General features: G+C 46.9%; 1 protein-coding gene across 1 annotated transcript in view; it reads left to right on the top strand.

Moving 5' to 3' along the window:
- Positions 1-25,757, top strand: part of LOC137342428 (T-box-containing protein TBX6L-like) — a 233,962-nt gene extending 208,205 nt beyond the window's left edge. The window contains exons 6-7 of the mRNA XM_068006350.1: positions 23,581-23,776; positions 25,748-25,757. Of these exons, the coding sequence (XP_067862451.1) occupies positions 23,581-23,776; positions 25,748-25,757 (206 nt within the window). The remainder of the gene's footprint in view (positions 1-23,580; positions 23,777-25,747) is intronic.
- Positions 25,758-25,978: the final 221 nt, after the last annotated feature.

Below are 25,978 nucleotides of genomic sequence, written 5' to 3'. Positions count from 1 at the left end.
CTGGTGTACAAGGACACCCAGGTCTCGTTGCACCTCCCCTTTTCCCAATCTATCATCATTCAGATAATCTGCCTTTCTGTTTTTACAACCAAAGTGGATAACCTCACATTTATCCACGTTATACTGCATCTGCCATGTTCTTGTCCACTCACCCAACTTGTCTGAATCACATTGGAGCCTCTTTGCATCCTCCTCACAGCTCACATTCCACCCCAATGGAAGAGATATTAGGAGGGGTGCCTCAAGTTTGGTCGGAGGTGGGTGTTACGGAAGGTCTTAAAGGAGCAGAGGGAGGTGGAGAGGTTTAGGGAAGGAATTCCAGAGTGTAGGGCACGGCCGTCAATGGTGGGGCAAAGGGTGGGAGGATGCACACAAGGCCAGAGTCAGAGGAAAGCAGAGGTCTCGAAGGGTTATTGGGCAGGAGGAGTTTACAGCAAGAGGTGGGACGAGGCCATGGAGGGATTTCTGTGAAAGGGTGAGGAGTGGGATAGGGTACAGTGTGAGTGTGTAAGGGTGGGGAGTGGGATGGGGTACAGTGTGAGTGTGTAAGGGTGGGGAGTGGGATGGGGTACAGTGTGAGTGTGTAAGGGTGGGGGTTGGATGGTTTACAGTGTGAGTGTGTAAGGGTGGGGAGTGGGATGGGGTACAGTGTGAGTGTGTAAGGGTGGGGAGTGGGATGGGGTACAGTGTGAGTGTGTAAGGGTGGGGAGTTGGATGGGGTACAGTGAGTGTGTAAGGGTGGGGAGTTGGATGGGATACGGTGTGAGTGTGTAAGGGTGGGGGGTTGGATGGGGTACAGTGTGAGTGTGTAAGGGTGGGGAGTGGGATGGGGTACAGTGTGAGTGTGAAAGGGTGGGGAGTTGGATGGGGTACAGTGTGAGTGTGTAAGGGTGGGGAGTGGGATAGGGTACCGTGTGAGTGTGTAAGGGTGAGGAGTTGGATGGGGTACAGTGTGAGTGTGTAAGGGTGGGGAGTTGGATGGGGTACAGTGTGAGTGTGTAAGGGTGGGGAGTTGGATGGGGTACAGTGTGAGTGTGTAAGGGTGGGGAGTTGGATGGGATACGGTGTGAGTGTGTAAGGGTGGGGAGTGGGATGGGGTTCAATGTGAGTGTGTAAGGGTGTGGAGTGGGAAGGGGTACAATGTGTGTGTGTAAGGGTGGGGAGTTGGATGGGGTACAGTGTGAGTGTGTAAGAGTATGGAGTGGGATGGGGTACAATGTGAGTGTGTAAGGGTGGGGAGTGGGATGGGGTACAGTGTGAGTGTGTAAGGGTGGGGGTTGGATGGGGTACAGTGTGAGTATGTAAGGGTGGGGGGTTGGATGGGGTACAATGTGAGTGTGTAACGGTGGGGAGTGGGATGGGGTACAGTGTGAGTGTGTAAGGGTGGGGGGTTGGATGGGGTGCAGTGTGAGTGTGTATGGGTGGTAAGTTGGATGGGGTACAATGTGAGTGTGTAAGGGTGGGGGGTTGGATGGGGTACAGTGTGAGTGTGTAAGGGTGGGGGTTTGGATGGGGTGCAATGTGAGTGTGTAAGGGTGGAGAGTTGGATGCGGTACAGTGTGAGTGTGTAAGGGTGGGGAGTTGGATGGGGTACAGTGTGAGTGTGTAAGGGTGGGGGGTTGGATGCTTTACAGTGTGAGTGTGTAAGGGTGGGGAGTTGGATGGGGTACAGTGTGAGTGTGTAAGGGTGGGGTTGGATGGGGTACAGTGTGAGTGTGTAAGGGTGGTGGGGTTGGATGGGGTACAGTGTGAGTGTGTAAGGGTGGGGAGTGGGATGGGATACAATGTGAGTGTGTAAGGGTGGGGAGTTGGATGGGGTACAGTGTGAGTGTGTAAGGGTGGGGGTTGGATGGGGTACAGTGAGAGTGTGTAAGGGCGGGGGTTGGATGGGGTACTGTGTGAGTGTGTAAGGGTGGGGGGTTGGATGGGGTACAGTGTGAGTGTGTAAGGGTGGGGAGTTGGATGGGGTACAGTGTGAGTGTGTAAGGGTGGGGGGTTGGATGGGGTACAGTGTGAGTGTGTACGGGTGGGGAGTGGGATGGGGTACAGTGTGAGTGTGTAAGGCTGGGGGGTTAGATGGGGTACAGTGTGAGTGTGTAAGGGTGGGGTTGGATGGGGTACAATATGAGTGTGTAAGGGTGGGGAGTTGGATGGGGTACAGTGTGAGTGTGTAAGGGTGAGGGGTTGGATGGGGAACAATGTGAGTGTGTAAGGATGGGGAGTTGGATGGGGTACAGTGTGAGTGTGTAAGGGTGGGGAGTTGGATGGGGTACAGTGTGAGTGTGTAAGTGTGGAGGGTTGGATGGTTTACATTGTGAGTGTGTAAGGGTGGGGAGTTGGAATGGGTTACAGTGTGAGTGTGTAAGGTTGGGGGTTGGATGGGGTACATGTGAGTGTGTAATGGTGGGGGGTTGGATGGGGTACAGTGCGAGTGTGTAAGGGTGGGGTTTGGAAGGGGTACAGTGTGAGTGTCTAAGGGTGGGGGTTGGATGGGGTACAGTGTGAGTGTGTAAGGGTGGGGGGTTGGATGGGGTACAGTGTGAGTGTGTAAGGGTGGGGGGTTGGATGGGGTGCAGTATGAGTGTGTATGGTTGGGGAGTTGGATGGGGTACAATGTGAGTGTGTAAGGGTGGGGGGTTGGATGGGGTACAGTGTGAGTGTGTAAGGGTGGGGGTTTGGATGGGGTACAATGTGAGTGTGTAAGGGTGGGGGGTTGGATGGGTTACAGTGTGAGTGTGTAAGGGTGGGGGTTTGGATGGGGTACAATGTGAGTGTGTAAGGATGGGGAGTTGGATTGGGTACAGTGTGAGTGTGTAAGGGTGGGGAGTTGGATGGGGTACAGTGTGAGTGTGTCAGTGTGGGGGTTGGATGGTTTACAGTGTGAGTGTGTAAGGGTGGGGGTTGGATGGGGTACAGTGTGAGTGTGTAAGGGTGGGGAGTGGGATGGGGTACAGTGTGAGTGTGTAAGGATGGGTGGTTGGATGGGGTACAGTGTGAGTGTGTAAGGGTGGGGAGTTGGATGGGGTACATTGTGAGTGTGTAAGGGTGGGGAGTGGGATGGGGTACAGTGTGAGTGTGTAAGGGTGGTGAGTTGGATGGGGTACATTGTGAGTGTGTAAGGGTGGGGAGTGGGATGGGGTACAATGTGAGTGTGTAAGGGTGGGGAGTGGGATGGGGTACAATGTGAGTGTGTAAGGGTGGGGGGTTGGATAAGAACATAAGAACATAAGAAATTGGAGCAGGAGTAGGCCAATCGGCCCCTCGAGCCTGCTCCGCCATTCAATAAGATCGTGGCTGATCTGATCCTAACCTCAAATCTAAATTCATGTCCAATTTCCTGCCCGCTCCCCGTAACCCCTAATTCCCTTTACTTCTAGGAAACTGTCTATTTCTGTTTTAAATTTATCTAATGATGTAGCTTCCACAGCTTCCTGGGGCAGCAAATTCCACAGACCTACCACCCTCTGAGTGAAGAAGTTTCTCCTCATCTCAGTTTTGAAAGAGCAGCCCCTTAACTTAAGATTATGCCCCTAAGTTAAGATTATGGGGGTTTGGATGGGGTACAGTGTGAGTGTGTAAGGGTGGGGAGTGGGATGGGGTACAGTGTGAGTGTGGAAGGGTAGGGGTTGGATGGGGTACAGTGTGAGTGTGTAAGGGTGGGGAGTGGGATGGGGTACAGTATGAGTGTGTAAGGGTGGGGGTTGGATGGGGTACATTGTGAGTGTGTAAGGGTGGGGAGTGGGATGGGGTTACAATGTGAGTGTGTAAGGGTGGGGAGTGGGATGGGGTACAGTGTGAGTGTGTAAGGGTGGGGAGTGGGATGGGGTACAGTGTGAGTGTGTAAGGGTGGGGAGTTGGATGGGGTACAGTGTGAGTGTGTAAGGGTGGGGGGTTGGATGGGGTACAGTGTGAGTGTGTAAGGGTGGGGAGTGGGATGGGGTACAGTGTGAGTGTGTAAGGGTGGGGGGTTGGTTGGGGTACAGTGTGAGTGTGTAAGGGTGGGGTGTCGGATGGGGTACAGTGTGAGTGTGTAAGGGTGGGGGGTTGGATGGGTACAGTGTGAGTGTGTAAGGGTGGGGGGTTGGATGGGGTACAATGTGAGTGTGTAAGGGTGGGGGGTTGGATGGGGTACATTGTGAGTGTGTCAGGGTGGGGGTTGGATGGGGTACAGTGAGTGTGTAAGGGTGGGGAGTGGTTGGGGTACAGTGTGAGTGTGTAAGGGTGGGGGTTGGATGGGGTACAGTATGAGTGTGTAAGGGTGGGGGTTTGGATGGGGTACAGTGTGAGTGTGTAAGGGTGGGGGGTTGGATTGGGTACAGTGTGAATGTTTAAGTTTGGGGGGTTGGATGGGGTACAGTGTGAGTGTGTAAGGGTGGGGAGTGGGATGGGATACAATGTGAGTGTGTCAGGGTGGGGGGTTGGATGGGGTACAGTGTGAGTGTGTAAGGGTGGGGGGTTGGATGGGGTACAGTGTGAGTGTGTAAGGGTGGGGGGTTGGATGGGGTACAGTGTGAGTGTGTAAGGGTGGGGGTTGGATGGGCTACAGTGTGAGTGTGTCAGGGTGGGGGGTTGGATGGGGTAGAGTGTGAGTGTGTTAGGGTGGGGGTTGGATGGGGTACAGTGAGTGTGTAAGCGTGGGGAGTGGGTTGGGGTACAGTGTGAGTGTGTAAGGTTGGGGGGTTGGATGGGTAACGGTGTGATTGTGTAAGGGTGGGGAGTGGGTTGGGGTACAGTGTGAGTGTGTAAGGGTGGGGGGTTGGATGGGCTACAGTGTGAGTGTGTAAGGGTGGGGGGTTGGATGGGGTACAGTTTGAGTGTGTAAGGGTGGGGGGTTGGATGGGGTACAGTGTAAGTTTGTCAGGGTGGGGGGTTGGATGGGGTACAGTGAGTGTGTAAGGGTGAGGAGTGGGTTGGGGTACAGTGTGAGTGTGTAAGGGTGGGGGGTAGGTTGGGGTTCAGTGTGAGTGTGTAAGGGTGGGGGTTGGATGGGGTACAGTGTGAGTGTGTAAGGGTGGGGGGTTGGATGGGGTACAGTGTGAGTGTGTAAGGGTGGTGGGTTGGATGGGGTACAGTGTGAATGTGTAAATTTGGGGGGTTGGATGGGGTACAGTGTGAGTGTGTAAGGGTGGGGAGTGGGATGGGGTACAGTGTGAGTGTGTAAGGGTGAGGGGTTGGATGGGGTACAGTGTGAGTGTGTAAGGGTGGGGGTTGGATGGGGTACAGTGTGAGTGTGTAAGGGTGGGGGGTTGGATGGGCTACAGTGTGAGTGTGTAAGGGTGGTGGGTTGGATGGGGTACAGTGAGTGTGTAAGGGTGGGGAGTGGGTTGGGGTACAGTGTGAGTGTGTAAGGGTGGGGGTTGGATGGGTAACAGTGTGAGTGTGTAAGGGTGGGGAGTCGGATGGGGTACAGTGTGAGTGTGTAAGGGTGGGGGGTTGGATGGGGTACATTGTGAGTGTGTCAGGGTGGGGGGTTGGATGGGGTACAGTGAGTGTGTAAGGGTGGGGTGTGGCTTGGGGTACGGTGTGAGTGTGTAAGGGTGGGGGGTTGGATGAGGTACAGTGTGAGTGTGTAAGGGTGGGGGGTTGGATGGGGTACAGTGTGAGTGTGTAAGGGTGGGGGGTTGGATTGGGTACAGTGTGAGTGTATAAGGGTGGGGGGTTGGATGGGGTACAGTATGAGTGTGTAAGGGTTGGGTGTTGGATGGGGTACAGTGTGAGTGTGTAAGGGTGGGGAGTGGGACGGAGTACAGTGTGAGTGTGTAAGTGTGAGGGGGTTGGATGGGTTACAGTGTGAGTGTGTAAGGGCGGGGGGTTGGATGGGTAACGGTGTGATTGTGTAAGGGTGGGGAGTGGGTTGGGGTACAGTGTGAGTGTGTAAGGGTGGGGGGTTGGATGGGCTACAGTGTGAGTGTGTAAGGGTGGGGGGTTGGATGGGGTACAGTTTGAGTGTGTAAGGGTGGGGGGTTGGATGGGGTACAGTGTGAGTGTGTCAGGGTGGGGGGTTGGATGGGGTACAGTGAGTGTGTACGGGTGAGGAGTGGGTTGGGGTACAGTGTGAGTGTGTAAGGGTGGGGGGTTGGTTGGGGTACAGTGTGAGTGTGTAAGGGTGGGGGGTTGGATGGGGTACAGTGTGAGTGTGTAAGGTTGGGGGTTGGATTGAGTACAGTGTGAATGTGTAAGGGTGGGGAGTGGGATGGGGTACAGTGTGAGTGTGTAAGGGTGGGGGGTTGGATGGGGTACAGTGTGAATGTGTAAATTTGGGGGGTTGGATGGGGTACAGTGTGAGTGTGTAAGGGTGGGGGGTTGGATGGGGTACAGTGTGAGTGTGTAAGGGTGGGGGGTTGGATGGGGTACAGTGTGAGTGTGTAAGGGTGGGGAGTGGGATGGGGTACAGTGTGAGTGTGTAAGGGTGGGGGGTTGGATGGGGTACAGTGTGAATGTGTAAATTTGGGGGGTTGGATGGGGTACAGTGTGAGTGTGTAAGGGTGGGGGGGTTGGATGGGGTACAGTGTGAGTGTGTAAGGGTGGGGGGTTGGATGGGCTACAGTGTGAGTGTGTAAGGGTGGCGGGTTGGATGGGGTACAGTGAGTGTGTAAGGGTGGGGAGTGGGTTGGGGTACAGTGTGAGTGTGTAAGGGTGGGGGGTTGGATGGGTAACAGTGTGAGTGTGTAAGGGTGGGGAGTCGGATGGGGTACAGTGTGAGTGTGTAAGGGTGGGGGGTTGGATGGGGTACAGTGTGAGTGTGTAAGGGTGGGGGGTTGGATGGGGCACAGTGTGAGTGTGTAAGGGTGGGGGTTGGATGGGCTACAGTGTGAGTGTGTCAGGGTGGGGGGTTGGATGGGGTACAGTGAGTGTGTAAGGGTGGGGAGTGGGTTGGGGTACAGTGTGAGTGTGTAAGGGTGGGGGGTTGGATGGGTAACAGTGTGAGTGTGTAAGGGTGGGGAGTCGGATGGGGTACAGTGTGAGTGTGTAAGGGTGGGGGGTTGGATGGGGTACAGTGTGAGTGTGTAAGGGTGGTGGGTTGGATGGGGTACATTGTGAGTGTGTCAGGGTGGGGTGTTGGATGGGGTACAGTGAGTGTGTAAGGGTGGGGAGTGGTTTGGGGTACGGTGTGAGTGTGTAAGGGTGGGGGGTTGGATGAGGTACAGTGTGAGTGTGTAAGGGTGGGGGGTTGGATGGGGTACAGTGTGAGTGTGTAAGGGTGGGGGGTTGGATTGGGTACAGTGTGAGTGTGTAAGGGTGGGGGGTTGGATGGGGTACAGTGTGAGTGTGTAAGGGTGGGGAGTGGGACGGAGTACAGTGTGAGTGTGTAAGTGTGGGGGGTTGGATGGGGTACAGTGTGAGTGTGTAAGGGTGGGGGGTTGGATGGGGTACAGTGTGAGTGTGTAAGGGTGGGGGTTTGGATGGGGTACAGTGAGTGTGTAAGGGTGGGGAGTGGGTTGGGGTACAGTGTGAGTGTGTAAGGGTGGGGGGGTTGGATGGGCTACAGTGTGAGTGTGTCAGGGTGGGGGTTGGATGGGGTACAGTGTGAGTGTGTAAGGGTGGGGGGTTGGATGGGGTACAGTGTGAGTGTGTAAGGGTGGGGGTTGGATGGGGTACAGTGTGAGTGTGTAAGGGTGGGGGTTTGGATGGGGTACAGTGTGAGTGTGTAAGGGTGGGGGTTGGCTGGGGTACAGTGTGAGTGTGTAAGGGTGGGGAGTTGGATGGGGTGCAGTGTGAGTGTGTAAGGGTAGGGGGTTGGATGGGGTATAGTGTGAGTGTGTAAGGGTGGGGGTTTGGATGGGGTACAGTGTGAGTGTGTAAGTGTGGGGGGTTGGATGGGGTACAGTGTGAGTGTGTAGGGGTGGGGGGTTGGATGGGGTACAGTGTGAGTGTGTAAGGGTGGGGGTTGGATGGGGTACAGTGAGTGTGTAAGGGTGGGGAGTGGGTTGGTGTACAGTGTGAGTGTTTAAGGGTGAGTAGTGGGTTGGGGTACAGTGTGAGTGTGTAAGTGTGGGGGGTTGGTTGGGGTACAGTGTGAGTGTGTAAGGGTGGGGGGTTGGATGGGGTACAGTGTGAGTGTGTAAGGGTGGGGGTTGGATGGGGTACAGTGTGAGTGTGTAAGGGTGGGGAGTTGGATGGGGTGCAGTGTGAGTGTGTAAGGGTGGGGAGTGGGATGGGGTACAGTGTGAATGTGTAAGGGTGGGGGGTTGGATGGGGTACAGCGTGAGTGTGTAAGGGTTGGGGGTTGGATGGGGTACAGTGTGAGTGTGTAAGGGTGGGGGGTTGGATGAGGTTACAGTGTGAGTGTGTAAGGGTTGGGGGTTGGATGGGGTACAGTGTGAGTGTGTAAGGGTGGGGGGTTGGATGAGGTTACAGTGTGAGTGTGTAAGGGTGGGGTGTCGGATGAGGTACAGTGTGAGTGTGTAAGGGTGGGGTGTCAGATGGGGTACAGTGTGAGTGTGTAAGGGTGGGGTGTTGGATGATGTGCAGTGTGAGTGTGTAAGTGTGGGCGGTTGGATGGGGTACAGTGTGAGTGTGTCAGGGTGAGGGGTTGGATGGGGTACAGTGTGAGTGTGTAAGGGTGGGGAGTGGGATGGGGTACAGTGTGAGTGTGTAAGGGTGGGGGTTGGATGGGGTACAGTGTGAGTGTGTAAGGGTGGGGGTTTGGATGGGGTACAGTGTGAGTGTGTAAGGGTGGGGAGTGGGATGGGGTACAGTGTGAGTGTGTAAGGGTGGGGAGTGGGATGGGGTACAGTGTGAGTGTGTAAGGGTGGGGGGTTGGATGGGGTACAGTGTGAATGTGTAAGGGTGGGGGGTTGGATGGGGTACAGTGTGAGTGTGTAAGGGTGGGGGGTTGGATGGGGTACAGTGTGAGTGTGTAAGGGTGGGGGGTTGGATGGGGTACAGTGTGAGTGTGTAAGGGTGGGGGGTTGGATGGGGTACAGTGTGAGTGTGTAAGGGTGGGGGTTGGATGGGGTACAGTGTGAGTGTGTAAGGGTGGGGGTTGGATGGGGTACAGTGTGAGTGTGTAAGGGTGGGGGGTTGGATGGGGTACAGTGTGAGTGTGTAAGGGTGGGGGGTTGGATGGGGTACAGTGTGAGTGTGTAAGGGTGGGGGGTTGGATGGGGTACAGTGTGAGTGTGTAAGGGTGGGGGGTTGGATGGGGTACAGTGTGAGTGTGTAAGGGTGGGGGGTTGGATGGGGTACAGTGTGAGTGTGTAAGGGTGGGGGGTTGGATGGGGTACAGTGTGAGTGTGTAAGGGTGGGGGGTTGGATGGGGTACAGTGTGAGTGTGTAAGGGTGGGGGGTTGGATGGGGTACAGTGTGAGTGTGTAAGGGTGGGGGGTTGGATGGGGTACAGTGTGAGTGTGTAAGGGTGGGGGGTTGGATGGGGTGCAGTGTGAGTGTGTAAGGGTGGGGGGTTGGATGGGGTACAGTGTGAGTGTGTAAGGGTGGGGCTTGGATGGGGTACAGTGTGAGTGTGTAAGGGTGGGGGGTTGGATGGGGTACAGTGTGAGTGTGTAAGGGTGGGGGGTTGGATGGGGTACAGTGTGAGTGTGTAAGGTGGGGGGTTGGATGGGGTACAGTGTGAGTGTGTAAGGGTGGGGGGTTGGATGGGGTACAGTGTGAGTGTGTAAGGGTGGGGGGTTGGATGGGGTACAGTGTGAGTGTGTAAGGGTGGGGGGTTGGATGGGGTACAGTGTGAGTGTGTAAGGGTGGGGGGTTGGATGGGGTACAGTGTGAGTGTGTAAGGGTGGGGGTTTGGATGGGGTACAGTGTCTCTATACTGCGACACCCAGTGAATAATGCTCCAGGTAAATGTGGCAGGAGTGCTGGGGCCAGGAACGCCCCCTCCCTCCACATTTGCAGGTGGACAATCGACCTGTAGATGTCGGCCGGAGTTTCACCTTCACCCTGTCGAAAACTTAATTTCCAATTATACACAATGCATTAACTCCAAACACTTAATTCAGACAAGTCAGAATTTATTAAGAAACTTGTACAAGTTGGAAGCTGTGTCCAAGCAATGGTTGGAACCACCTCTTCGCTGAGCAGATGAAATGGTTAACTTTTATACGGTTCAATTAGTAATGTCTGTCCATCATAGAATATGGGCGTACATGTACACTCTCATTGGTCAAGTGGTTCGTCAATCAAAAATAGGGAACCCAACCTTTTCGGTTCCCATGCCTGTTCAACATCACGAGACAATGTCTCGGGGAAAGTGGCTTTCCCCTAAGAAAGTGTTTTTATTATCAGTTTTGTACTCAGTCTCAAGGCTATATGGTCATTCATTTCTGCTAGTCAGACAGTTATCTCATAATCAGACAATAGCTCTTGTGTGTGTCTTTGCTGGGAACCGAACATAAGCGTTCTATTGTATTCAGCTGGTCAGCTAACATGGTCAACTTATTCCATCATGCTTTGCTTCTTTTATGGTTCAGTATTTCTACATTAATATGGTCAGCTTTATGGTTTAAGTGTATTAGAAAATCAATTTAGTCAGTCAAAGCTTATAGTTTTCCACCTCCCCACCTTTTGTCCTATATATATATATATATATAAAAGGACAACACTTTAATAAGGCATTATTCCACCCAGACATTCAAACTCCTCCTGTGTCACCTCATCCTGTGTCACCCCTACTTGCACCATCAAATTTGTGGGCACTATATGTGTACCCAGATTGGACATCATAACACAGCAGCATTTGACAAAGCAACAGGCTATAAGAATTATAACAATAGATATGACTCGTCCCTGAACTAGAGAAGTCCCAATAGAACCCAGCCATCCTGTTGCCCAGCCCCAAAGAGTGAACGAAGGGGGCTGCTTGAATTTCTCAACTTACCTTTGAATGTGATCGGCCAAGTTAGTAATATTCTCTGAACTATCAGGTATGTAGGTACAACATTCAGATCCAATTAGTGCGCATGTTCCTCCTTTCTCTGCCAACAGGTAATCAAGGGCCATACGGTTTTGTAAGGTGACCGTACGAATGGCTATCATTTTTGCGCTTATTTCCTTTAAGGCTTCTGCCGTATCATTAGCAACTATTTCCCAGATATTGGCTAATTTAATAATTTCTCTGGTGGCCATGCTCACTCCCCACCTAGGGAAAGCAATGGCCCAGAATCGGTCAGCCTCAGTAATTACCCTTTTTACTCGTTGCCCAGCAGGATATTGAGGCAGGGATGATGAGTGTCAGATATATGGGATCACATATCCCAAGTGAGATAATCCGGTCCATCTTTGAGGCAACCATGGGTATGCCTTGTGGCCACAAATAAAGTAGGTTTCATTATACGCAGTGATTGCAGGGGAATTCTTTATGTTTATTCTATCTTTGTAAATTTGGCCACCTGTGCAAGGCTTCCATCTGATGGTACTACTGATGCTGGTTACTGTCATATTTATATACTGAGTGCAATTACTCCATCCCATTACATCACCCCCTACTGAATTCTTACTCAAACATATTGCTCCATTAGTTGTTGGTGTATTTGTAAGGATTAGAAAAGGAGGTTTATGGGTCTGATCGTAATTAGGTTGGTACCACCCCCGAAATCTGGTTTCACATTTTGTTGTGATTGTGTCCTCCTTCCATTGCTTTCTCACAAACATTGTCTTATTTGTTCTCGCACTCATCCAGCCACTATCTCGCATTCTGTTCCCATTAATTTCAATTTGATTTATTACCCACTCCGCTATTTCTTGGGAAGTTAGGGGGACTGGTCTGAGTGGAATGCCTCCCTTGGATTGAACTGGGATATGTGAGCACACCCAGCAACTAGAGATACCTTGACGCTTGCATACATATATGACATGTTTAAAAAAGTATTGACATGCAGTTCCCTTGAAACACGATTGAGTCTGCTTGCAGCAGGGGTTGTAGCAGGTTTTATGCCAGTTCCCACCCACGTGATCAGGCATGCCGAGCCAATTATTCTCATATGATTTAAAAGTTTAGGACATGCCATGCTGCAACAGTCTCTTATAACAGTTTAATTAATCAGTCAGTTTTTTTTTGTACGCCACCGCCGGGGTCCTTGTATGGGGATTTATGGGTTAATTAATCAACTACTAGGCCTGACCTTTGAACTCGAGATTGGGACCCACCCCTTTATATTCCTTAATCCAAATTTTATCCCTACAATATCCCGTTAGATGCTGTACCTCATCTTAACCAGGTTCCCTTCGTGTTGGCCACCAGTCTGGGTGGAAGAGAGGCAGAGCATCTGATAATCCTATCAAACTATAATTGTCTCCCCTTTTACATGCACCTTACCCCAGCGGGTGCTACTCCTGGTACCATTAAGATGTGTTCTTAGTTGAAATCACAGAGACAATGGGGACATTCTCACCCAGGCTCTGTTTTACTATCTTTGCCAAACCCTTCATCCTCTGCTTACATTTATTACATGCAATGAAAATCAAGAAGGACATTACAACAAACTGCACTACGACTAATACATGTGACATTAATCTAATCCAAGGATGGATCTGTATATTCAGTCCCAAATTCCAGAGGTCATTTCACCAGGTGGTGACTTTAATTTGGTCAATGTCATGCTTAATGTTTTTATTGTCCTGTTGTAGGTTATAATAAACCTTCTGGGAGAGGCGTATCTCCATTCGCAATGCTTTCAAGTATTTAAGCAACAGGGGTGTCAGATACCCAAATGTGTCCTGATATTCTTTTAAGTCCTTTTTTGACATCCTCAGAAACTTGTAAGGTGGTGAGGTTATGCCGGTGTATCTCTACCAGTTCCTCGGGTCCAATCCGAACCAGGACTTCAGGAATGGAGTAGAATTCTGGACTTAAAATATCACAAGTTAGATTGGCATATTTAAATGTTTTCAAATTAGTTGTAACACAATATTCGCCCTCTCCGGCATATGCCACTTGAGTGGGTTTTAGATCCGCCTCTAGGGCCTCCATGGTACAGTTAATATCCTGATTGGTACCGGTATTGTTAAACCCACACTGTGCTTCTGGGCTGTGTCCAACACTATGTGGACACACAGTGACAGCATGTCTAGTAACACATCCCTTTAATTTTGTTCCAGCCAATTCCCTACTATTTTTTTTTCAGCATATGGTAACATATTGTGATGGGATATGTGCATTCCATCCTTCACTACCCCAATATTCTGTACTTGGTACACCTCTCGTCCCTGGGTTTCGGGTGCCATCACCAGTATTACTAGTACCAACCCTAGGAGCCCTCCTCCGTCAGGTTTACACTCCACTTGAGTGGGGTACACCCGCACCATTGCCCTGAATTGGCAAGGGGTGATGTTCTTGTTTGCTAACAGCCGCTTGGAGGTACCACCTCCATCCTGCCCACAGGTCAGGTTCACCCTCAGTTTGTTGATTCGTTATTCATAAGGGTACTTCCCCTGCCTGTATCTGGGCTAGGTTCTCTCGTGTCTGTTCCACAATCCAGTTAACATATGTACTGCAGATGTCATTAGCAGCCGCCTGCTAAGATACGTTATATTCCTCTTTTATTAATTTATTAATGGTTTGGGCATGTGTTTCTAGCACTGTAGCTATCCTTTGCAAATGTATGGTCAGCATTTGATCCTCAGACAATTCCTTATCTGTATTTTCATTTATTTTTAAATATATCTTTAATGCGAGACCCTAAATCTCTGACCTTTTGATCTAATGTTGCCAAATCAATGTTACTGTCCGATACAATATTTACAGTCAGCTCCAATATCCCAAAATTTGTTTATTTTACGTAATTTCTTCTTGAACCGCTTTTCATTCCCCAAAATATCCCACTACATTGTGCCCGAGTCCCTTCTATCATTTCACAATTATCCCAACTCGAGAGCAGTATTGTTGGACTGACAGGACTTGTCAATGTAAAATTTTCTTCCCTCCCGAAAAGAATTCTTGATACACAGCATTTAATAGGAACCATTTAGATTGGACTTCTTTTATTTTAAAATATAATTTGATCATCCGCTTAAATTACAAGTAAATTTTTCTCCTCAAGTGCTTGAATAGCAACTCATATAAATTTTTCTTATCAATTCCAATTTCAGAAACATATTATGTCCAGGCTTTGTGGTTTTATAGTAGAGACAGAAGTACTTGTATTTACTTTTGGATGTAACTCCCATATCTTCCCACCTCGAGCACTCTGTCTCGGAAGATAATAAATGGGTTAAAACAAAACAAATCAAAATGTTTTCAAAAGAAGAGAATCAGGTTGATATCACCACGCTGTGACATTTGGTATCTGTTGATGTCTGCAGCTAAAGTCTTAAATTTTTAACACCACTGGATCGTTTCCTGCACCAAATTTCTCCAGCAAAGGTTGCACCGTAACTTTGTAAAGCCATTTTATGTCAAAGAACTACTCTTGGTAATCCTGCACCATCAACACTCACGTGGTCCCAAAAACCAGGGTCACCTGTTTTAAAAGAAACACAGAAAATCCATTGCGGCTCTTCTTGAGAGCCCAAGGGGTTAATTTGTCAAATCATCATTTATTATTTATTTATCCAAAGGAATAATCCTTTTACCCGAAACAAAATCCAGAAAATAAAACAGGAGAGAGAATTTGCCTAGTCCCTCTCTCTCTCTCTCTGGAGCACGCAGCCTGTCTGAAATAAACACTGTCTCTCCCACATACAGATGTACGTAGGACTGCAGACTGGAATTTCTAACTCCAAGTCCTAATCTCTGTGTTTTCAAGATGTACAAATCTATCTCTTTTACGATGTCCACCTCCATTCCATGTCTCGCTTTGTTTTAACACTTGAGTTAGGAGGTGTTGATGCAATTGTTGAACTTTCTTAGCATACTCAATGCGAGTTATATAATTTGTCAGGGAAGGTCTCCCCTCTTTGGTCAGATCTTGTATTGTATCTACTATTCGTGAATAGCCCCCGAACTTGTCGAACTTCCTTGTCATACTGTGGCGGAGTAAAACTGATAGGCGTTTAGTACCCTGTGTCAGTACATAGCTCAAGTAATGGACTTCCAATTGTCTAACCTATGCTTTCTTTTGATACGATTTGTTTTACATTCCTTTCTTATCAATTTTTTTCTCACTGTAGCATTGTCTGGGTGCCTTTGGCATTTCCGAGTAATTGGGTCAACTTTAATAATATAACCTATACCAATTGTTACCTCATGTTCAACCTGTGTTCTGGGCAAGCCTCAGACAGTTCTCAACCGACTGGGTCATTTCTGTCTGTTTGAACTGCTTGGCATGACAGTCTGGCTTCTTGGGATGGAAGGGGTTAACATTAACTTCACACAGCTTTGACTGAATTTTTTTTTCACTTCTCACATTTGTGGATTGCTTTCACTTTATCTTTTTCACACTATTTTTGAGATTTATTTTTAATCATAGTGTTTAATCAATCACAATAGCACAAAATGCTTCGAAGATCAGTTTAATTTATAACTAGAGATCATCCTGCAATTGTAACTTGTAATTCTTTAAATCTGCACTTTATCTTTTTTTACAATTAAAACCTCATTTTGTCTTGGTGAATTGAAAACAGATGTCGGTGTCCTTGGAAAGGTTAAACTTTTTAACAAAACGAAGGAGTCAGATATCAGATTCACGCAGCGTTCCCAGCATACGTCAACGTAATTCTCACATAAATTCTTTTGTTTAGAAAAAATTCATACCGGGAAATAACATCTTCCATCGTACATTTTAGTTTATAGTTAGTCTTCGTAAGTTTTATAATTTGCTCGTCATACACAACTATAGCTTTCCAATTCATTTTTTTTTCACATAGTTTTAGTGGGTTTGATTATAACCAACTCTCCGAGCTGTTCCAGGTTTCCGACTTTTCCTATCACGGTGATACCAGATAGCTTTTTTTCTGTCCCGTTAATTTTTTAAACCTTTTTTAAACCACAGCCAATCACAAAAATAAAAATTCAAAATGCCAATTTTTTAGAAGATCCCATGTCTGGAATTTAACATGCCCACATTTTATAAGAACCAGAATTTAATAGGTCACTTAACCTCAATAACTCCAATTTTAATTCAGCATTATCAGAATTGAACACAAGACAAAACACACACAAAAGAAGAAAACACGTAAGACGCAGTAAGAAGGGGGCGTGGCCCACAACACCGAAAAAAAACCTCACAATCAGGACAGGCTTTTTTTAAAGAGACAGTACACCAAAACAAAAGGACCCTTTCTTTTCCGGGTCTCTGTCTTTTAAACATTTTTCTAGTCACTTAATTCTATCCATATTAAATGTACCGTCTTTGGGAAAGGGATATTTCTTAGTTCTGGTCCATTTGGACCAAATTATCAACTTGTCAGTTGTTTCTTTCCCAAAGTTTCTGTACATGTAAGCAGCAGGTGTTCCCTTTGGAGGGATTCTGCTTATAGTTTATACAATCCTCCACACTGTAATTACACAACAATCAAGGCCGATCTTAACTATCACAATTCTATACTTGATAATTCAGCTGATTGGACAAGACGTCATGTGTTCTCTACACCCACTCCAGGGTCCTGGCCCCAATAACCAGCCCAGACTAGGTGCGTGAGAGAAACGTCTGCACTTAGTTGAATCAGCTGACTTACGCAAGATTTTTTTTAAAAAAGTGCTCTTACACTTGAGCACTATCAGTGTTTCTACCTAAACATGTAATTCAGGTAAACCAGAATTTCGCACTTTTTCCGAATCCACGACATCCACACCAGTCTGCGTTTGTCGCCACTACAGACTTGTAAATTTCGCACTTTTCCGAATTACGCAACATCTAGTCTGCGCTTATCCAAATTATAACTTTACACTAAAATTTTTTTTAAAAAAACAAGTCTGTAACTGGTTACCTCTTTTCCTGGCGCCTCTATTCACTAGGAGCTGACAGTCTATCGGTCCCATACAGCAACCTCAACTTCACTCCTAGTATCACCGGTATTCACAGATCTACTCCGTTATTGCTCTCTCTCAGCCCGTTACTACATCACCGCAGCTGACAATATTGAGTAATCTGTCGCACGTCACACTCTGTCCCCTTTTTCTTTCCTTGTCTATACGAAACAAGTGGATCCCTTGAAGAGTATAGAGATTGCCGGAGTAGAGTTAAGAGAGAAATCAGGAGGGCAAAAAGGGGACATGAGATTGCTTTGGCAGATAAGGCAAAGGAGAATCCAAAGAGCTTCTACAAATACATAAAGGGCAAAAGAGTAACTAGGGAGAGAGTAGGGCCTCTTAAGGATCAACAAGGTCATCTATGTGCGGAACCACAAGAGATGGGTGAGATCCTGAATGAATATTTCACATCGGTATTTACGGTTGAGAAAGGCATGGATGTTAGGGAACTTGGGGAAATAAATAGTGATGTCTTGAGGAGTGTACATATTACAGAGAGGGAGGTGCTGGAAGTCTTAACGCGCATCAAGGTAGATAAATCTCCGGGACCTGATGAAATGTATCCCAGGACGTTATGGGAGGTTAGGGAGGAAATTGCGGGTCCCCTAGCAGAGATATTTGAATCATCCACCGCTACAGGTGAGGTGCCTGAAGATTGGAGGGTAGCAAATGTTGTGCCTTTGTTTAAGAAGGGCGGCAGGGAAAAGCCTGGGAACTACAGACCGGTGAGCCTGACATCTGTAGTGGGTAAGTTGTTAGAGGGTATTCTGAGAGACAGGATCTACAGGCATTTGGAGAGGCAGGGACTAATTAGGAACAGTCAGCATGGTTTTGTGAGAGGAAAATCATGTCTCACGAATTTGATTGAGTTTTTTGAAGGGGTAACCAAGAAGATAGATGAGGGCTGTGCAGTGGACGTGGTCTACATGGACTTCAGCAAAGCCTTTGACAAGGTACCGCATGGTAGGTTGTTGCATAAGGTTAAATCTCATGGGATCCAAGGTGAGGTAGCCAATTGGATACAAAATTGGCTTGACGACAGGTGGTTGTAGAGGGTTGTTTTTCAAACTGGATGCCTGTGTCCAGTGATGTGCCTCAGGGATCGGTGCTGGGTCCGCTGTTATTTGTTATTTATATTAATGATTTGGATGAGAATTTAGGAGGCATGGTTAGTAAGTTTGCAGATGACACCAAGATTGGTGGCATTGTGGACAGTGAAGAAGGTTATCTAGGATTGCAACGGGATCTTGATAAATTGGGCCAGTGGGCCGATGAATGGCAGATGGAGTTTAATTTAGATAAATGTGAGGTGATGCATTTTGGTAGATCGAATCGGGCCAGGACCTACTCCGTTAATGGTAGGGCGTTGGGGAGAGTTATAGAACAAAGAGATCTCGGAGTACAGGTTCATAGCTCCTTGAAAGTGGAGTCACAGGTGGATAGGGTGGTGAAGAAGGCATTCGGCATGCTTGGTTTCATTGGTCAGAACATTGAATGCAGGAGTTGGGATGTCTTGTTGAAGTTGTACAGGGCATTGGTGAGGCCACACTTGGAGTACTGTGTACAGTTCTGGTCACCCTATTATAGAAAGGATATTATTAAACTAGAAAGAGTGCAGAAAAGATTTACTAGGATGCTACCGGGACTTGATGGTTTGACTTATAGGGAGAGGTTAGACAGACTGGGACTTTTTTCCCTGGAGAGTAGGAGGTTAAGGGGTGATCTTATAGAAGTCTATAAAATAATGAGGGGCATAGATAAGGTAGATAGTCAAAATCTTTTCCCAAAGGTAGGGGAGTCTATAACAAGGGGGCATAGATTTAAGGTGAGAGGGGAGAGATACAAAAGGGTCCAGAGGGGCAATTTTTTCACTCAAAGGGTGGTGAGTGTCTGGAACGAGCTGCCAGAGGCAGTAGTAGAGGCGGGTACAATTTTGTCTTTTAAAAAGCATTTGGACAGTTACATGGGTAAGATGGGTATAGAGGGATATGGGCCAAGTGCAGGCAACTGGGACTAGCTTAGTGGTATAAACTGGGTGACATGGACATGTTGGGCCGAAGGGCCTGTTTCCATGTTGTAACTTCTATGATTTCCTATGATCGCCTTCCAATTCCTAAAGGCAAACAGAAGAATTAGTCACGTCAGTTAATGCATACACCTTTCAATCGCTGTGTGTCTGGGTTCATGCAGACAACTGTGTCCGTAGTTACCGGAGATAACAAGCGATCTCGGTGGGACCTCCAAGAAACTGTCGAAAACTTAATTACCAATTATACACAATGCATTAACTCCAAACACTTAATTCAGACAAGTAAGAATTTATTAAGAAACTTGTACAAGTTGGAAGCTGTGTCCAAGCAATGGTTGGAACCACCTCTTCGCTGAGCAGATGAAATGGTTAACTTTTATACGGTTCAATTAGTAATGTCTGTCCATCATAGAATATGGGCGTACATGTACACTCTCATTGGTCAAGTGGTTAGTCAATCAAAAATAGGGAACCCAACCTTTTTAGGTTCCCATGCCTGTTCAACATCACGAGACAATGTCTAGGGGAAAGTGGCTTTCCCCTAAGAAAGTGTTTTTATTATCAGTTTTGTACTCAGTCTCAAGGCTATATGATCATTCATTTCTGCTAGTCAGACAGTTATCTCATAATCAGACAATAGCTCTTGTGTGTGTCTTTGCTGGGAACCGAACATAAGCGTTCTATTGTATTCAGCTGGTCAGCTAACATGGTCAACTTATTCCATCATGCTTTGCTTCTTTTATGGTTCAGTATTTCTACATTAATATGGTCAGCTTTATGGTTTAAGTGTATTGGAAAGTCAATTTAGTCAGTCAAAGCTTATAGTTTTCCACATCCCCTCTCTGCACCCAATGTAATCGCGGTGGAGAGCCCTTTCTCCCGGGTGTTCATTGGGGCCAAGCATAAGGAAAATTGACCCTCCAAATTGGTAAGTTCATTACGTCAATGCTTTTTGCATTAAAAATTTTCTCTGATATACCTCTTTTGTCTCTATGGCATTATGGTTGTAACTAGTGTTCCAGGCCATTCTCCTCTATATTATAGGACTGTTGTGTTATACTCACCTTCAGATGGTGTGGAAATCAAGGATCGATTGTTACTTTGGAGGGACAAAGAGAGTGGAATTGGTCTCGGGCGGTAGTGCAAAGAGGGCGAGAGAGATTCAGACGTTTGGGTTACACCACGCCCACCCCCCCAATTCCCGACTCCCCCTCAGCCCCCAACTCCCCCTACTCTCCCCAATTACCCCACCCTCACTCCCCCTCCATACTCCCCTGCCCTCATTGCCCCCAACTGCTCTCTCTCCCCCACTCTCCTCCCCTGTGATTGTTTATATCATTCACTGCAATGGAAAAGAAAATGGGACGGGTGTAAATGGGACAGGGTGTAAATGGGACGGGGTGTAAATGGGACGTGTGTAAATGGGACGGGTGTAAATGGGACGGGTGTAAATGGGACCCAATGGCAGGTCTCAGACACCCCCCTAGAAAATAACTTTGACACCATCAGAGCCCCTACTGCTAAAAGGTTCTATATCCACCATCGCTAAAGTTGTACTTCTGTGTACTTCGTTTTTTCCCTATGATAAGTACAGTTTAAGTTGTGATCAGTTCATGTCCTACTGCACTCCCATTGTAAATACTTATTTTTGCTTGTCAAACATGGCAGCCCAATGGAATTCAGTTTGCACAGAAATACAAACTGAAGTCAATAAGAAAGGATTTAAACTTCTTCAGCTGTCTTGAAGCAGTGGCCTTGGTCATAGACCTGTATTCTGGCCTGTGCTTTTATTTGTCAGCCCTTTTTTAACTGTAGGTCAGGTTCTCTGAGTTCAGTCGACTGGTGTATTTGAAGCCTGCATATTCAGACACGATGACCGCACAGAACCTGCTGCTTCCTGCAGCCTAACCCGCTGCAATATCAGGAGAAACTCGCTGCTCTCTCTCCTGTTTGTGACTACTCCACATGTGTCTACACTGAGAAACTTCTGGATTATCTACACTGAGAAACTCCTGGATTATCAACACAGAGAAACTCCTGGATTATCAACACTGAGAAACTCCTGGATTATCAACACTGAGAAACTCCTGGATTATCAACACAGAGAAACTCCTGGATTATCAACACTGAGAAACTCCTGGATTATCAACACAGAGAAACTCCTGGATTATCAACACAGAGAAACTCCTGGATTATCAACACTGAGAAACTCCTGGATTATCAACACTGAGAAACTCCTGGATTATCAACACAGAGAAACTCCTGGATTATCAACACTGAGAAACTCCTGGATTATCAACACAGAGAAACTCCTGGATTATCAACACAGAGAAACTCCTGGATTATATACACTGACAAACCCCTGGATTATCAACACTGAGAAACTCCTGGATTATCAACACAGAGAAACTCCTGGATTATCAACACTGAGAAACTCCTGGATTATCTACACTGAGAAACTCCTGGATTATCTACACTGAGAAACTCCTGGATTATCAACACAGAGAAACTCCTGGATTATCAACACTGAGAAACTCCTGGATTATCAACACTGAGAAACTCCTGGATTATCTACACTGAGAAACTCCTGGATTATCAACACAGAGAAACTCCTGGATTATCAACACTGAGAAACTCCTGGATTATCAACACAGAGAAACTCCTGGATTATTTACACTGAAAAAACGCTGGAAGATGTGCACTAAAAAAGTCCTGGGTTATGTACATGAGAAACCCATGGATTATGCACATGAGAAAACCATGTATTATGTATACTGAGAATCGCTGGATTATATACAGTGTGAAATTATTGGATTATCTAAACTGAGAAACTCCTGGATTATGTACACTGATAAACCCCTGGATTATGTACACTTAGAAAGTCTTGCGTTATGTTCAGAAAGAAGGGTGGAAGAGAGAAACCAATAAATTATAGATCCAATAGTCTAATGTCTGTTGTGGGGAAGTTACTAGAATCTGTTATTATGGACAGAGTGACTGAGTATTTGGTAAATATGAGCTAATCAGATAGAGCCAGCATAGATTTGTAAAGGGTAAGGCATTTCTAACTAACCTAATTGAACTTTTTGAGGGGCTCACTTACGTTGCAGATAAGGGAGTGTCTATGGATGTTATTTATATGGACTTCTAGAAGTCATTCGATAAGATTCCACATAAGGAGTGTAAGCAAAAATGTAAGCACATGGAATTGGAGGCAATCTATTGACATAGAATCATAGAATCTTACAGCACAGAAGAAGGCCATTCGACCCACTACACCTCTGCTGGATGGGTAGGGAATTGGTTAGGAGGCAGGAGACAGAGAGTAGAGATAATGGGTATGTACTCTAATTGGCAGGATGTGACTAGTGGTGTCCCTCAGGGGTCTGTACTGGGGCCTCAGCTTTTCACTATATTTATCAATAACTTAAATTAAGGAATAGAAAGCCATATATGCAATTTTGCTGATGACACTATGTTAGGTGGCACAGTAAGTAGTGTAGATGGGAGCAGAAAGTTGGAAAGGGGCTGTGATAGATTAAGTGAGTGGGCAAAACTGTGTCAGATGGTGTTTAATGTGGAAAAGTGTGAGGTCATCCACTTTAGACCTAAGAAAGATTATTTCCTAAATGGAAAGAACGTAGGAACTGTGGATGAGCAGAGAGATTTAGGGGTCCATATAGTGAAATCACTAAAAGCTAGTTGACAGGTACAAAAAGTAATCAAAAAGGCTTTTGGAATGTTGGCCTTTACCTGGCTGGAATACAAAGGGTGGAAGTGATGTTCCAGCTGTACAGAGCTCTGGTCAGACCACATCTGGAGACTGGGTTCAGTTCTGGGCACCGCACCTCAGGAAGGAGATATTGGCCCTGGAGGGGGTGCAGCGCAGATTCACCAGAATGAAAGGGTTAAATTATGAGGACAGGTTGCATAGACTAGGTTTATATTCCGTTGAGTGTAGAAGATTAAGGGGTGATCTAATTGGGGTGTTTAAGGTGACTAAGGCATTTAATAGGGTAGATGGAGAGTAACTATTTCCTCTGGTGGGAGAGTTCAGAACAAGGAGGCTTAATCTTAAAATTAGAGCTAGGCCATTCAGGGGTGATGTCAGGAAGCAGTTCTTCACACAAAGGGGAGTGGAAATCTGGAACTGTCTCGCCCAAAAAGCTGTTGAGGCTGGTGGTCAATTGAAAATTTCAAAACTGAGATTGATCGATTTTTTTTAGGTAAGGGTATTAAGGGTTACACTGTTAAACTCCTGGATTATGTACACTGCTAAACTCCTGGATTATGTACACTGCTAAACTCCTGGATTACGTACACTGAGAAAGTCAGGGGTTATGTACACTGTTAAACTCCTGGATTATTTACACTGAGAAAGTCAGGGGTTATGTACACTGTTAAACTCCTGGATTATGTACACTGCTAAACTCCTGGATTACGTACACTGAGAAAGTCAGGGGTTATGTACACTGTTAAACTCCTGGATTATGTACACTGCTAAACTCCTGGATTACGTACACTGAGAAAGTCAGGGGTTATGTACACTGTTAAACTCCTGGATTATGTACACTGCTAAACTCCTGGATTACGTACACTGAGAATGTCAGGGGTTATGTACACTGTTAAACTCCTGGGTTATGTACACTGAGAAACTCTTGTTTTGCTCTTCATTCTCGGTCCATAGATTGTAAGCAGCAGAAACAAGATGTGAGTCTGGAGGCCGAGGAGACAAAGTTTTGTGTGGTCCGCAGTAGAAGTGTGGGTGGTCCCAACCAGGAAGAGGGGGCTCCGGTCACATCAATTCCCCTGAGTTTAAACAGGGCAAGCTGGGGAAACTCAAACAGTGAACAGTCTGCCCCCAGCAAGGAGGAGACACAGTGGTGAGTAGAATTACATAGAATTTGCAGCAGAGAAACAGACCATTCAGTCCAATATGGAAAGAAAGACTCACCTTTCTATAGTGGCTTTTGCGACCTCAAGACAACATCTCATCCGAAAATCAGCACCTCCAACAATGCAGCACTCCCTCAGCACTGGAGTATCAGCCAGGATTTTGTGCTATAAGACCATAAGAGATAGGAGCAGGAGTAGGCCATTCGGCCCCTCGAGCCTGCTCCGACATTTAATGAGATCATGGCTGATCTGATTTTTACCTCAACTCCACTTTCCCGCCTTTTCCCCATATCCTTTGACTCTCTTGCTGATCAAAAATTTGTCTAACTCAGCCTTGAATGTAAATCAATGACTCAGCCTCCACAGCTTTTTGGGGTAAAGAATTCCAAAGATTCACAACCCTCTGGGAGAAGAAATTCCTCCTCATTTCCATCTTAAATGGGCGACCCCTTATTCTGAGACTATGCCCCCTAGTTTTAGATTCCCCCATGAGGGGTAACATCCTCTCAGCATCTACCCTATTGGGTCCCCTCAGAATCTTGTATGTTTCAATAAGATCTCCTCTCATTCTTCTAAACTCCAATGAGTATAGACCCAAGCTGTTCAATCTTCTAGTTATCCAATCCTCTACCCATGCCAGTATATTACCCCCAACACCATGAGCTCTTATCTTGTGCAGTAATCTTTTATGTGGCATCTTATCGAATGCCTTTTGGAAATCCAAATATACTGCATCCAATGGTTCCCCTTTATCCACCCTGCCCATTACTTCCTCAAAGAACTCTAATAAATTTGTCAGACACGATTTCCCCTTCATAAAACCATGTTGACTCTCCTTGATTGTATTATGAGTCTCCAAATGTCCTGCTACTACTTCCTTAATAATGGATTCTAGCATTTTCCCAATGACAGATGTTAGGCTAACTGGTCTATAGTTACCTGCTTTCTGTCTCACTCCCTTCTTGAATAGGGGTGTTACGTTTGTGATTTTCCAATCCGCTGGGACCTTTCCAGAATCCAGTGAATTCTGGAAGATTACAACCAATGCATCCACTATCTCTGTAGCCACTTCCTTTAAGACCCTCGGATGCAAGCCATCAGGTCCAGGGGACTTGTCAGCCTTTAGACCCATTAGTTTACAGAGTACTTTTTTTCTAGTGATAGTGATTGTTTTTAGTTCCTCCCTCGCCTTTGCCCCTGATTTTCTACTATTATTGGTATATTATTAGTGTCTTCTACTGTGAAGACAGATGCAAAATATCTGTTCAATTCCTCTGCCATTTCCTTGTTTTCCATTATTATTTCCCCAGTCTCATCCTCTAAGGGACCAATGTTTACTTTAGCTCAAGTCCCTGGAATGGGACCTGAACCCACAGCCTTCTAGCTCAGAGGCAAGAGTGCTGTCCACTGAGCCACTGCTGACACCTTATGATCCATGCCGGTGTTTATGCTCCACATGAGCCTCCTCCCACCCTATTTCATCTTATCCTATCAGCATAACCTTCTATTCCTTTCTCCCTCATGTGTTTATCTAGCTTCCCCTGAAATGCATCTATTCTATTCACCTCAACTACTCCTTGTGGTAACGAGTTCCACATTCTAACCACTCTCTGGGTGACGACGTTTCTCCTGAAGTTCCTATTGGATTTATTAGTGACTATCATAGAGTGCACTGATACTGACTCTTATTCATTGAGATAACATTTCAGGCCATAGAATGTTGACTATTTGAAGGTAGTGCCAATGGCCTTGTTGATAAAGACAACGCTTGATGTGATACTGAACCCTACAGGGTAGGAAGGTTCTGCGGTTCTATCCCTGGTCAGCCATCCTTAGTATCTCACCCAGCTGGACTTTGTGCATGAATTCACGGTAATGAGACTTGGTGGGCTGTTGCACTATCTGGTGGAATCTGGTCCCGTCCTTGCCCAATGTCTGAACTGTGCCCTTTCCAGCAGGTGTCACTAGACCATGAGGAGCAGGAACCAGAGCTGATTTTTCTACTCCTTCATCCAGGAACTTTAGTGAAGGGCTGAATCCTCAGTGTAGCACACGACCAAAGCTAAAAACCAGCACATGAGAAGACGGGTTAATCGAAAAGTATTCCATAGGGATTCCAAGCTTGCGTTTTTAAGCTGGTTCCCCCAGTGCTTCAGCATGTTTATCCAGTGAGTAGCTGGGTCATAGAG

The sequence above is a fragment of the Heptranchias perlo genome, chromosome 25 (assembly GCF_035084215.1).
Source record: "Heptranchias perlo isolate sHepPer1 chromosome 25, sHepPer1.hap1, whole genome shotgun sequence".
NCBI lineage: Eukaryota > Metazoa > Chordata > Chondrichthyes > Hexanchiformes > Hexanchidae > Heptranchias > Heptranchias perlo.
The sequence above is the reverse complement of the archived record's forward strand: the minus strand, read 5'-3'. Positions and strand labels throughout refer to the sequence as shown.